Raw genomic sequence first — 14,302 nt, forward strand, 5'->3', positions numbered from 1 at the left:
TGTTCTTGCATGCCTCACAAATTCACTCAAGTAGCCTAAAGTTTGCATCTTCCGCTCTGGTTTTTATTTACAATGACACAACTTTCCCCAGGCCTTTATGGCATAATGGCTCGTTAGGCTATAACACGGAAAATAATAAGTTTTGTGATAACTGTACTGTGATTTTAAATTTGTGGAGACAAAAAAAAACATTGTTTTCAGTTAAGGGTTTTTCTTAATTTCTTAACTTCTTCATTCACTGATTGTGCCAACTCAGGAATCCCCACACAGTTGACAAGTTTAAAATGGTGGATCCCTCAATGGCAATGTTCATGCTAAAACAGGTATATCAACGATGAGTCCTCTAGATATCTCTACGACAACAGGCACAACTATGAAATAAAGCAATTTACCCCAAAACGACTTTAATGCCACGTGCGTCCACGTATATAAATCAATTCGCAACAACTTAACCATTAAAAGACTAATATTCGATCAAAGAAGCTTCATGGAGCAAATTAGCAATTACATTTTTTGTTGACCGTATTCGACAAGCTCGTTGACCTTCATAAATACATTTTAGTGGACAGACCTGGGGCGGAGTAAAACCTCTCGCTTCACCTCTTCCACTCACATGAACATGCATAAATCCATCATCCAACAACAGCTGCGAGTTGGACAGGTCAGGGGTCGAAAGATTTCCCATGAGCATTATGACAAACGTATTTGTTGCCACTACAAAAATGTTTTATTCCGTCTTGCATGGAAAAGGGAAACTGGTGAGAATGCTCCCCGTCTGTCCTTATCTAGTAGGAAAGCATATTATTTGTCAGTCACCGTGTTTTAATGCAAATCCATTGATCAGACCATTTTATAATCACTATCTGCGCAAAGGATTTGTTGTAAAAGGTTTACGTTTGTATGTTTCGGGAACTTAACTACAGAGCCAAGCCCATATCTAGATATAACTAGGGGGATTTCAGAGTTAACTGTGTCTAGCAACGTAGAGCCTTGAGCTTCATACCCTCCCTATCTATGGGTGTGAGTTGAAATCCACTCATGGTAAGCCGAATTAGCCTCGGGGGCATTTCTGAAAACAATACGCCTGTGTTGACTGGCTTCCTTTGCAAACAAATCTATGTGGCGGTCACACGATTTTCATTAAAATTGCTCAACAAAAAAGAATGTACCACGTGTTCCTGCAAGCCACCCTACACGAACCTCCATTACGGGAAATCGATTTGTTAACGGGGAAACTAGCTACAAAGACGTAGCAAACTGTCTCGTCGTAAAACACGCCGAGTACAAACGCAAGAAATACCTCGCCCCCCCGCAAAAAAAAACGTTTTACGTCAACTGTTACATTACATAGCGACTGATGTGCAACGCTTGCCATCGAAAGCGTGGCAACGGGTAGTAACATTGTTAGTTGGAAGTAATTTTCTGTCATAACTTACCCGAACCGACGACTCCGTTGCTGTTCTGCTCAAGCAAGCAGCATTTTAAAAAACAAAGGGCGGCTGCCTCGTGTGCACGTTTCTCCCGCTCGCACAGTAAACACACAAGCAACCCCAGCTTGTATAAACTTTACAATGACGAGCCCGATAATGTCTGCAACGTCTTAACTCCGGAAGCAAATGTCAGTTGACTAGCATTTCCTTAGCTAAACCGTAAACACATCTTAGTGAACTACCGTATAACGTTAGCGAGCTTTATAGTACCCCCCCAGCCTTTTTTTTTAGCCTTCTTCTGTGTGGCGCGTTGGGCGCGACTTCATGTGCGGGGCGTTCTACATTTTATCTGCAAATTCATAAAAAAATGTTGACAAATACATGTCGGTTATGATTAGTCTTAAAAAACAGGCATTTGCTACTTACTTCGTGTCTTCCGAGCTCATCAACCGGCTTTCGACCGTCCTATCCGGAAGAAAATCCAGACCACTGTATGCCGAAGTCATGTTAACGAGCTACGGTACAAGCCACCACGCCGTCGTCTTTCAACAATGAAAGTAAACGGCTTCGAGATTCAACTGCTGCGCGACCACAAAACGGAGCCAGGGAGAGGGGGCTTCTACTCTAAGCAGCAGAATGCGAGTACTAAAATCATCAGAAGCGATTGACATTCGTCTTCTGCATCCCCCAGCTCATTTCTCCTCCAATCGCCAAATTGAAAAATAAACTACAGACGAGCTGTCAACTGCAGGGAGAGCAAGAGAGAGAGGCGTGACTACTTCTGTTCCCTGTCAAGTATGTAAAAACATTTTGGATTTAGGCTGGGGTTCCAGTTATTTTTGTTTGCACGTCCATATAATCCATACTTTATTTTACTATTTATTGTCAGTCTATTTGAAGTAGGCAGCAGTTTACACAAGTATATTGGTACTTTAACCACCCATGGCTCAATCTGACCTAAACGATGTGCTTGTGAAATATGGCAGGTGTTGATGGAAGGAAAAGGAGATCCCAATAACCCCCTGGCAAGACTACAACAGAACCAAGACAGACAAAAACAGAATGAGATGGATGTTTATATGTAACAAAAACAGCTATTTTTGTACCCTGAAGAGGGTGGATGGGTTAACAAAAAAAGGGGGGAAAAGAGATGGACATTTTGTGAGAGGTAAGAGATTATCAGAGAAAGGAAAATTATATAGCGAGCCTTACCCAACCCCATTTCTTGAACCTTGACTACAGACCCAATAGGCCAATACCATTTGCTAGAGAGGTAAGAGATTATCAGAGAAAGGAAAATGATAGGCTATGGCAACCCCATTCCACGAGTCCTTAGCTCAAGCACTTGGCTATTATTGAACCAGTCAAGTAGTAATAGGAAATCCCCTTTCTATAATACTTCTCTCCAATAATTCAAATGAAATACTCCAAATGTTTTGTTACGGCACTCAAATCCGAGTCCCACCCTATTAGTGTCTGGGCCAGTATTCAAAAAGCTTGTCAGAGTTTGAGTGCTGGTCTAGGATCAGGTCGCCCCTGTCCAAATTATATTAATTTGTATCTAAAAGACAAAAGGATCCTATATCAGCGCTACTACACCGAGACTCTTTGTGAATATTGGCCAAGAAGAAAAGATCATTCAAATACTGTTTTTTTTTTCCCTAGTCATCGTGAGTTTTTTGTATGTGTCCCAAATGTCACCCTATTCCCTATGTAGTGCACGTCTTTTGGCCAGAGTCCAGCTTGCCATTTGGGACATAACCCATGCTTCTATACGGGTCACAGGTCATGCTCCCCTTTTGTGGTATTGCTGTTGTTTTCTTGGGGAGGGGGCTGTCTTTCTTTGTTGAACTCGACTTGCTGGGCGAGGTTTCCCTATACAAACGCCCATCGAGGGGGGGACAGATCACAATTGTCAAGTACTGTTTGTACCACAGCAGAGCAGAACAGGCACCAAATGGAAGAAAACAGACTGAAACAGAGAGGGAAGGACTAGCTGAATTGTTTAATAAGAAATGCTTGTTTTAGCTTTCCGTTGCAAAACATTTTGCTACGTTGTGCCCTAATGATACAACCCGTAGCAGAGAGGGGCTGATGGCCTAATTAACTGGACTGGAATGGTTAATTCTAGCACTCACAGCAGCTGCACATTCATAACCCCCTAAAATATTATTGGGAGTGTCTCACCAAGTTTCAAATTTCAAGTTTTATTAGTCATACGGGAGGGATACACATGGTATATGTCGTCCAACAAAATTCCTACTTGCAGGTTCCTTCTGCAGACTCACTGATAAGAAATATCCTATTTGTGAAATCCCGGTTAATCCTTGTATCCAAAGCAATTTTCAAGGCAGACTACAGTGCAGATTGTGTTGATTTTAGCGTTTCAAAGTGTTATGCCCTATGCGTAGCCGACATACATACAATATGACTGTGACCTATTTTACCATGTAGGCTACATTCAGACAGGCACATAGTCTATTATGAACGCCCATTAGGATTTAGGGGCTGGGCTGCTATAAAAAGCATCTTATCAAAGCATCTCTTGGTTCAGATATTATGTTGGAATGTTACGCATTTGGACTCTAATCTGATATTACTATCTCACACAACATCAAAGTATGTGTGAGCTTTAGACTAGGCTATAATTGTGTTTAATCATTTTAGATCTCCGAAAATCTCTCTAAGAAGATACATTGCAAGAGGGACATGACAGCCCCCTTGTCTGGCCATTTTAAATGACAGCCCCCGTGTCTTGTGGTGGTTATTAGTCTTGTGGAACCAGACAAGTAAAGTCTCTGAATATTACATCTACCGTAGTCTGTCATATGAGATTAGTTGGGTAGCCTACAGTACATCACAGTTCCCCATTGTACACTAAATGACCCATCTATTTATGGAAGAAAGTATAACACATATTGTGCTGGAATATTAAAAAATAAATACTATTTTGTTGTTGCAATGGAACCATGTTTCTTGGAATGGATTGTATAGTTAGTTATTGGTTGCCGCCTCTTGACGTTAGCCTCACATGTTTAACCTCTCAGATTATTACTATCGTAATCCTATGGTAATCTCTACACGTACCATATGCCTTGTTTGTTTACATCTTCCTGTTCTGTGGTATTCTTTTGCAACGTGGGACTATCTGGACGATCCCTGCCCCCTACAAATCAATTCATCTAGCATTTGACTTGCACCCCTTCTTAACCAATGGTGAAGCGGGTCAAGTAAAAATAGGCCAATTGTACAGAGCAACCCAAATGGGTTACATCATCTATGTTTGTATATGTATCGTCATGAACTTGCTGCCTGCCTATCTGCCTGGCTGACATCATTTCTCCCAGCTCTGAAAGCACTTGCAGAATGGCGACCAACTGAAGCTGGTGCTCTCAAAATGGAGAAGGAGTGGGAGAAGATCTGTGTATGACTCAATGTTCTAATCTGAAAATAAATGCAGATTTTTTGTTATAGCTCGGTTGGCTGCTATGTTGGTTAACACTAACCTTATCAGATTAGTTTGTTAGGTTTTTGGTGCTGGTAATACTGGTTTATGCAAATGTCTTATTGGATGATGTAAATGTTTCTGTGCCCTGCAGTAGATTTGCAGTTTATATTGGTTTTGTCTGAAGGTGTTAGGGCAAGGCCTGGATGGGTGGACTTGTTCGCACCACTGTCCTCTTCAGTGGCCTCTCTTTCATACAGTGGTAGATCCCTGTTCCTGCATCACTGACTGACAGACTGACAGACCCATTTCTTCATCTTTTAATTGTGAGGGAAGGTCACGCCTATTTTAATTTATTTCTTTAACTTCTTTTCATTTCAGGGAGACGCAACTTTCCCGATCCCTGTGGACCAATACATCAGTATTGTGTATTCACAATACATTGGTTTTGAGTCATGTAATATAAGAAGGTAAATGTATTTATTCACATTTGATTTGATGATGACTTCAATCAACAGGATCAAATATGAGAGTTTGTGAAGATGACTGAAGGGGGTGGATTTTGGGCAGGGGGGAGATTTTACCCCAGATCACAAGAGAGCTTGTATCTCTTTTCCTTTCAGTGAAAAACATACACATCACAAATCTACTCTAACCCACCATGGCATGAGAATGAATAGTTCAACTGAAAACAATGAATTGGTCCTATAACAATATCCATTATTCACCACCACAGGGACAAATAATCATTATAAACACTGGCTAAAGCCCCAACCACAACAAAAGCAAGCCAGGCTAGATCTGACTCATTCATTCTGAATGAGGGGCCAACCCAACATCCAAGGACAACGTACCTCAGAGATCCTAGGTCCTCATTCCTGACGGGGACACCGGCGGCAGAGGCAGAGGGGGGACAGCGCATGCCGTTGACGTATATGCTCTGCACCAGGGCTAGCTCCGACGAGTGTTCCAACATCGCACGGTACTCTTCCAGAAAAATCCACCTTCTTATGTGTGTTAAATGGACACTTCTCTTCTTCTCACTATTTCTCCCTCTCACCTCTCTATCTGGGTAGCTTTTTTTCCCTCTCTCTATTTCTCTCTCGCTCTCTCTGTTTTTCACTCCCACCCCTCTCTTTCTCTCCTCAGATTTAGTGCAGTCGAGCGGTACACACCCCTTTTGCTGACTGGCGTAGCTGAAATAATCCTTTTTGACAGCTCATCGTGGGCTAATGCATTGTGCAGCCCGCGGCAGACCGGTTCGCAGGCTGCAAAGCTGCGGCCACAGTAGTACTCTTCGTCTAATTGACACCCATATTAGGAAGAGTCCAGGAAATTGGACACGGGTGATTTATTCCTACTGTCAGACTGGGCAGACTGGGATGCATGGGGAAAATAAGGGGAAACGTCTGCAAAGTTTGCCAATGGATCTCTGGATCTGTTTCTTTCTCAGGTTCTGGGATTGAGTAGGTTGTGGTATGATCCCTGTTTCAATGTTTTGCATATATTTGAATGCTTGGATACAGGAGAAATGCAGGCCAAATGTAGGTCGATACCAGGTGTTGTTGTTACAAAGGAAATACTGTACGTACAGGCTCAACCTCAGGTACTGCACTTGTGGCAGGAATCATAGTGTGGTCCAACCAAAGTCTGTGTCAAGCAGGGAAATCAATCCAACAAGCAAAGCACCACACCCTTTTTAGAACAGATGCATGAATTTGTATGTAAAAAAACTGGATTCTGAAGTTTCAAACTTCAAATGTTGAAATGATTGAAATGTTCTAACAACTCCATCTACTAACTTTGCAGTTACATGCAGATCTTTTGGTCGAGATTTAGTCCGTGAAAACGCCAAATATTTAACACCAGGAAACATTTATTGGGGCACGGCTTTTATCCAAAACCCTTATCCAGTCCAGTCATACCATCACTTTCTGAGTAATCTTCTTTTAGACAGGAGGATGCGCATATGTCACATTCTTCACATTCCCTGGACTGACTGATGATAAACCAGAGGATGAGAAGAGGGAGGGGAGAGAGGTACAGGGAGCGACAGAGGAGAGACACAGAGAGGGGGTGATGGAGACCTTTGTGAGAGGGGGAGACAGAGCCAACCCTGTCTACCTCTGTACCCTCTCTACAGTATGTTGTCATTATTACACTGGTGCAGAGATGGATAGCATAGCTTGCTGTATGTTTAGTCAGTAAGAAAAAATTCTGGTAAGCATGGCTATCTTTTAATAAAGGAAGGATTATGCTAGTCTCCTCTCTCAGATGGCATTTTGTTTGCATGTTGATCCTAACATGAACAGAAATCTCTCTGCAATACTTTGCTATATGAAATACAGCCCCATTTTACGTTCCAAATGGCACCATATTCCCACATAGTGCACTACTTTTGATCAGAGCCCTATAGGTCCTGGTCAAAAGTAGTGCACTACAAATGGAATAGGGTGCCATTTGGGATACACTCATTATCATATCCCATGGCAGTGTAGCATATTAGTTGTTTGACCATGTCAAATACTAGTGTGGTCAGTTGTCATATCTGTTTGTAGTATAGCCAACGGTTCTTCTAACGTGCGTCTATTCTCTTGTTTGGCATGACAACACACGGTGGAGACGTTGGCTATAGCACAAACAGATCTGGTAACTAGGCCAGTCAAATGCATTCTCAACTACTTCACATAAGACACACACACACTTGAAGAACAGTTTTACATAAAGTGTTGTCACAGACCCTGGAGCCATTGGCCACCATCAACTGACAACAGGAACCAAAACATGAAGAGGCATACCCTTATGTCGTTTCAAATTACTGCCCTAATTTGCATAGCTTATACACCTACAATAGAGTTACCAAAATTAAAAGAAGTATGGCATGCAGTGAGAATTTCCTATTTATAACTTTATGTAGTTTACAACTACTGCTTTAGTACCATAATTTGCATGGCAACTCATCATAGTCCATCCGGACTACACCACAGTGCTATCAAAGTGAAGAGTATGGCAGGAGTACAGTAGGCAGAGGAAATAAACTAGAAAATATTTCACTATGGCATGCAGCCAGATGACTTCCTGTTGATGCGTATAGTTCCTCCTTTTATTCCAGGTACATAAAGAAACAACCTTTAAGATGAGATTTGCTCTGTAATATCCTTCTCGGACTCTGAGAGCCCAGGAGAAAATAAATCTAGGCCTCCGACCCCCATAGGCGTTCTCTCTTGCTCTCTCTCTCTTTCTCATTCTCTCTCTCTGACTAGGAAGTAGGAAAGTCATTTGAAACAGGGTCATGTATGCTGTGCAGTACATGTGGGTGTGTGTGCTGCATGTGTGCCGAGCGGGTATCATAGGGGATAAGACTGACATGGTGAAGGGGATCCTCTGATCTGAGCGTAAATCCCTCTGGTTTCAGCCTCGCTCTTTCTTGCACACTTAGTTTCCGCTGACATAAATATTTTAACGCTGATGTTGAAACCCTAGCTAGTCTTTGTGATGTGTTGCTGCACCATATAAAGCAGAGAGCAACTAAAGTTATTGTGTTCTTGCACTAAGTGAACTTGCAGTATCTCCTGAAATACCTCTGATCCAAGTGATACATTCGACAGTAGGTTTGATTCTAATGGAAGAAAATTGATTTTGAAAGTGAAGCTGTATCTATTACAGAAACATTGAAGTTAAATTATTCAGGAACTAACATCCATTTCAACGTAACACTTTCCAGAAGGTGAATAGAATCTGAAAGGGAAGACTGCACATCTGTAAACTAACCACATGTGCTAGGCTACTGAAAGACACATGAAAGGGTTTGAGACCTCTTGTCTGGCAGTCTCTCTCTCACTCTTTCGTTCTCACTCACGTGCTCCCCATGACCCAAAGTGACAGAGTCAGTTTGTCTGGTGACTCAATGTTCACTAGCACTGCAGAAAGACTTTTTTATGAAACCGGAAAACAACTACCTTCTACTTTCTACGGTCAGATTGTGAAACTGCTGTCTGTCTTGTTTTGTTGAAACCTCCATGCATTATTTTGTGAAAATGAAACCTCCATCCATAGGCTTTGGTTCTGGGTGTTTGAGGTGTCTGATAGCTTTCATTGGGTAATCTCAAATCAAATTGCATTGGTCACATATACATATTTAGCAGATGTTATTGCGGGTGTAGAGAAATGCTTGTGTTCCTAGCTCCAACAGTGCAGTAGTATCTAATAGTGCAGTAGAATCTAAAAATTATTCACAATACACACACACATCTAAAAGAATGGAAATGGGTTGGCGCCTCCCCTTGGGTTGTGCCGTGGCGGAGATCTTTGTGGGCTATACTCTGCCTTGTCTCAGGATGGTAAGTTGGTGGTTGAAGATATCCCTCTAGTGGTGTGGGGGCTGTGCTTTGGCAAAGTGGGTGGGATTATATCCTGCCTGTTTGGCCCTGTCCGGGGGTATCATCGGATGGGGCCACAGTGTCTCCTGACCCCTCCTGTCTCAGCCTCCAGTATTTATGCTGCAGTAGTTTGTTGGGGGGCTAGGGTCAGTCTGTTATATCTGGAGTACTTCTCCTGTCTTATCTGGTAACCTGTGTGAATTTAAGTATGCTCTCTCTCTCTAATTCTCTCTTTATCTTTCTCTCGGAGGACCTGAGTCCTAGGACCATGCCTCAGGACTACCTGGCATGATGGCTCCTTGCTGTCCCCAGTCCACCTGGCTGTGCTGCTGCTCCAGTTTCAACTGTTCTGCCTGCGGCTATGGAACCCTGACCTGTTCACCGGACGTACTACCTGTCTCAGACCTGCTGTTTTCAACTCTCTAGAGACAGCAGGAGTGGTAGAGATACTCTCAATGATCGGCTATGAAAAGCCAACTGACATTTACTCCTGAGGTGCTGACTTGTTGCGCCCTCGACAACTACTGTGATTATTATTATTTGACCATGCCTGTCATTTATGAACATTTGAACATCTTGGCCATGTTCTGTTATAATCTCCACCCGGCACAGCCAGAAGAGGACTGGACACCCCTCATAGCCTGGTTCCTCTCTAGGTTTCTTCCTAGGTTTTGGCCTTTCTAGGGTGTTTTTCCTAGCCACCGTGCTTTTACACCTGCATTGCTTGCTGTTTGGGGTTTTAGGCTGGGTTTCTGTACAGCACTTTGAGATATCCGCTGATGTGAGAAGGGCTATATAAATTTGATTTGATGAGAAATATTTGCATATTGGATCAAGCAATGTCGGAGTGGCATTGACTAAAATACAGTAGAATAGAATACAGTATATACATATGAGTTGAGTAAAGTAGTTTGTAAACATCATTAAAGTGACTAGTGTTCCATTATTAAAGTGGCCAGTGATTCCAAGTCTATCTATATAGGGCAGCAGACTAAGGTGCAGGGTTGGGTAACGGGGTGGAAGCCGGCTAGTGATGGCTATTTACCAGTCTGATGGCCTTAAGATAGAAGCTGTTTTTCAGTCTCTCGGTCCCAGCTTTGATACACCTGTACTAACCTCGCCATCTGGTTGATAGCATGGTGAACAGGCTGTGGCTCGGGTGGTTGATGTCCTTGATGAGGCTTCCTGAGACAGGTGTCCTGCTGTAGGTGTCCTGGAGGGCAGATAGTTTGCCCCCGGTGATGCATTAGGCAGACCGCACTACCCTCTGGAGAGCCCTGCGGTTGCGGGCGGTGCAGTTGCCATACCAGGCGGTAGGATGCTCTCAATTGTGCATCTGCAGAAATTTGTGAGGGTGTTAAGAGCCAAGCCAAATTTCTTCAGCCTCCTGAGATTGAAGAGGGGGGGGGGGGGAAATCTTAACCACCCAGCACCATAAGAGAAATTTTGCTAAGATTATCAACAGGACTAGGCAGTCATGGTCATCACGAGAGGAGGAGATCGTGTACCTGTCTACTGTCTCATATCACACCAGAGAGGATACAGTTTGCTTGTAAAAAAGGATTTGCACGACATTTACATTATTACTACATTAGCAGGGAAGAGCTTGTATAAGTCTAGTTTAATTTCAAATGCCAAACTTGTGCACAAAATGTTTGCTTGCACTTAACTCTGTACATATAATGCTTTGTGGCTTTTTATGAGTATGTATGAGCCTACCACACTTTCTTACGAAGGCTGTTGTATAAACTTAGTTACATATTGAAATATTTGTGTAATGTTGAATGAATGCATTGTGTTGCATAACCTGATAAAGCTAGCAGAAAGCCATGAAAGCACATTTTTATTCATCTGTACAAACCACCTTAGGTCATTAATGAGCTTATTTTGCATGTGCAATAGGACACTTTTTACTTCTCTTTTTCCAAGGCCAGTCCCCTTTCACTTCCCCCTTGATTTCTTCACATCAGACCACCTCGTGTGTCTCTTCTCCATTGAGGGCCAGCTGTGTCACACGCACACTTTCTCTATCTCATAATGTTCTCTAAAGGCCTATGTGCAGCATTACATTATTAGCTCTCACCTTCACTACCCACCCACCCACCCAGCCACCCACACAACACAACACAGCCCAAGCATGACAGTATAATGCATCAGTTCTGCTTCCGGGCCTGGCCAAAATAGTCAGTTCACTGTGAAAATTTCATCAAGATGAAGAGCCCACATCATCTGACTCAACTGGTCTAAAATAGACCAAGATGAAACGCCCAGCGTGAGATGTACCAAGCTGTGACAGGCAGCAGAAACATATACTGTAGCGAGTTTTCTCCTTAAAGGTGTAAATGAATCCGCAATAGTTACATCTGTTCAATGGTTGTTTCATTGAACAGCTGTAACTATTGCAGATTACACCTTTAATAATGAATGAAATGTATGCCCATTTGGAATACAGATTGTGGCTTCAAATTATCTTCAAGATGTAACAGACAGCAGAAACTAATACTGTAGCTTCTTGAAGGTGCAATCTGTGATAGTTCCCGCTGTTCAATGGTTATTTAAATTAATGATATATTATATACCCATTGGAGTACAGATTGTAGCTTTAAATTACCATCACGATGCAAGTTACAAACTAAGTGCCTCCCAACTCATGGAGTGACAGAAAATTTAAATATTGCCTGTTACTATGGAGATGAGTTCCCATGCTGTTGCTATTCTTATTATTTGCACAGATACTCTTATACACTGTACATAAGTGATCTGGATCTCAAAAACAAACAGCAACATGCTTTCTTCCTATAGACTGCAAAACAGAAACTGTTTTTAATAACACCAATCACCGGGTGTGAGCAAATTATTTTGTGATCTCTGGAAGTGTTTGGTTTTCTTTTTTGCTGTTCAATCAATCATTGCGCTCAGCATTTTACCGACAGGTAGAAAAGCAACAAAATATTCCTCTGCCTGATGTAGGCCTCATTATAAACCAATCAGAAATCAATTTACTAGTCTATTATCAATCCCATAGCACCTGTGGTTTGTTGCGTCATGGGGGAACAAGACAGACACTTCAAAAGCAAGTCTACTGTCATGATTACAGTTCAAAGGCAGTAAATTAAGTTCTCCAAATGGGACAAACTGTATACCAGAGAGGTATTCCTTCCAGTTTCTACATTCAGTATTTGGGAGTATATGCTTTTTGATGAGCATGCTGTGAGCAAAATGAATTCCACTTCGTCATGCACCAGAATCCAAAACATTGTATAAGAGCTTCTATCTCATGTCTTCTTGGCATGTGAAGATACCTGCTCGTTCCTGCATTAAGAATGACACCATGTGGTCATATGGAGAAATGCATAATCTGAAGAATTGCTGTGAATTGATACATAACTGTGCTGCATATTGCCTGACAGGAAAACTATGAAATGGGCAAAATGTTCACATACACCCATCATATACTTTTTACTCTTATCTATCCTGATGCCTAGTCACTTCTCCCCTGCCTACATGTACATATGTACCTCAATTACCACGTATCCCTGCAACTTGGTACTGTATGGCACTGCTGTATATAGCTTCCTTCTTGTTTTTTGATTTTTCTTATTTAACTCTTGCATCATTGGGAAAGAGCTTCTAACTAAGCATTTCTCTGTAAGGTCTACTACACCTGTTGTATTCGGCGCATGTGATGAATTCAATTGGATTTCTTTTAGTGTATTACCACACCAGGAAGACATTACCACTTAAACATTCTGAACTCAGCTTTACTATAACATCTTACCTACCTTAGGCTTTTTATGCATTATAATAAGAATATAAAGGTTCATACAGGTTTATAATAAGAGATAAAGCATTACACCAGTTGGCTTTAAGTAAAGTCAAATGTTACCGGAGAGTATACTCGAACATTCTACACTAGGCTTTAGGCCTACTCGAACATTCTACACTAGGCTTTAGGCCTACTCGAACATTCTACACTAGGCTTTAGGCCTACTCGAACATTCTACACTAGGCTTTAGGCATACTCAAACATTCTACACTAGGCTTTAGGCCTACTCGAACATTCTACACTAGGCTTTAGGCCTACTCGAACATTCTACACTAGGCTTTAGGCCTACTCGAACATTCTACACTAGGCTTTAGGCCTACTCGAACATTCTACACTAGGCTTTAGGCCTACTCGAACATTCTACACTAGGCTTTAGGCCTACTCGAACATTCTACACTAGGCTTGAGGCCTACTCGAACATTCTACACTAGGCTTTAGGCCTACTCGAACATTCTACACTAGGCTTTAGGCCTACTCGAACATTCTACACTAGGCTTTAGGCCTACTCGAACATTCTACACTAGGCTTTAGGCCTACTCAAACATTCTACACTAGGCTTTAGGCCTACTCGAACATTCTACACTTGGCTTTAGGCCTACTCGAACATTCTACACTTGGCTTTAGGCCTACTCGAACATTCTACACTTGGCTTTAGGCCTACTCGAACATTCTACACTTGGCTTTAGGCCTACTCTAACATTCTACACTAGGTTTTAGGCCTACTCGAACATTCTACACTAGGTTTTAGGCCTACTCGAACATTCTACACTAGGTTTTAGGCCTACTCGAACATTCTACACTTGGCTTTAGGCCTACTCGAACATTCTACACTTGGCTTTAGGCCTACTCGAACATTCTACACTAGGTTTTAGGCCTACTCGAACATTCTACACTTGGCTTTAGGCCTACTCGAACATTCTACACTAGGTTTTAGGCCTACTCGAACATTCTACACTTGGCTTTAGGCCTACTCGAACATTCTGCACTAGGTTTTAGTACTTGAACATTCTATTAGACTATACACTAGACTTTTGGGTGCCAGTCCATTTCTGCTCTCTTGCCAACTCCTTATGGTATTTGGACATGCATAAGGAGTTGGCAAGGGAGCAGAAACATTTACTCGAACACTCTGCACTAGGCTCTTCTTGGTTGCTACAGCTGAGACGGCTAGTGGTTCACCTCCAGCTGGTGACACGGATATGTTTTGAGCAGTATGACTCCC

At 42.2% G+C, this 14,302-nt stretch overlaps 1 protein-coding gene and 1 long non-coding RNA gene across 8 annotated transcripts in view; one reads left to right on the top strand and one right to left on the bottom strand.

Moving 5' to 3' along the window:
* Positions 1–5,873, bottom strand: part of LOC118400904 (CUGBP Elav-like family member 2) — a 68,516-nt gene extending 62,643 nt beyond the window's left edge. For 4 of the 6 annotated variants that reach the window (XR_004829127.2, XR_004829128.2, XR_004829126.2 and 1 more), the window contains exon 1: positions 5,730–5,873. Coding sequence is in view for 1 of the 6 variants with exons in the window: in XM_035797906.2 (XP_035653799.1) it covers positions 5,730–5,851 (122 nt within the window). In the remaining 5 variants the exon portion in view is untranslated. Of the gene's footprint in view, positions 1–1,436; positions 1,593–1,856; positions 2,007–5,729 lie in introns of those variants that run through there. The other 2 variants (XR_004829129.2, XR_004829131.2) reach the window with 2 other exon arrangements.
* Positions 2,076–11,089, top strand: LOC118400905 (uncharacterized). Of its 2 annotated transcripts, XR_008075263.1 has the most exons (4): positions 2,076–2,225; positions 5,257–5,345; positions 5,612–5,857; positions 6,025–11,089. It is a non-coding gene; the product is annotated as an uncharacterized LOC118400905 (long non-coding RNA). The 2 variants fall into 2 exon arrangements; XR_004829132.2 differs by having other exon boundaries at positions 5,612–11,089.
* The last annotated feature ends 3,213 nt before the right edge of the window (positions 11,090–14,302 follow it).

This window comes from Oncorhynchus keta, chromosome 22, assembly GCF_023373465.1.
Source record: "Oncorhynchus keta strain PuntledgeMale-10-30-2019 chromosome 22, Oket_V2, whole genome shotgun sequence".
In the NCBI taxonomy this organism is placed as follows: domain Eukaryota; kingdom Metazoa; phylum Chordata; class Actinopteri; order Salmoniformes; family Salmonidae; genus Oncorhynchus; species Oncorhynchus keta.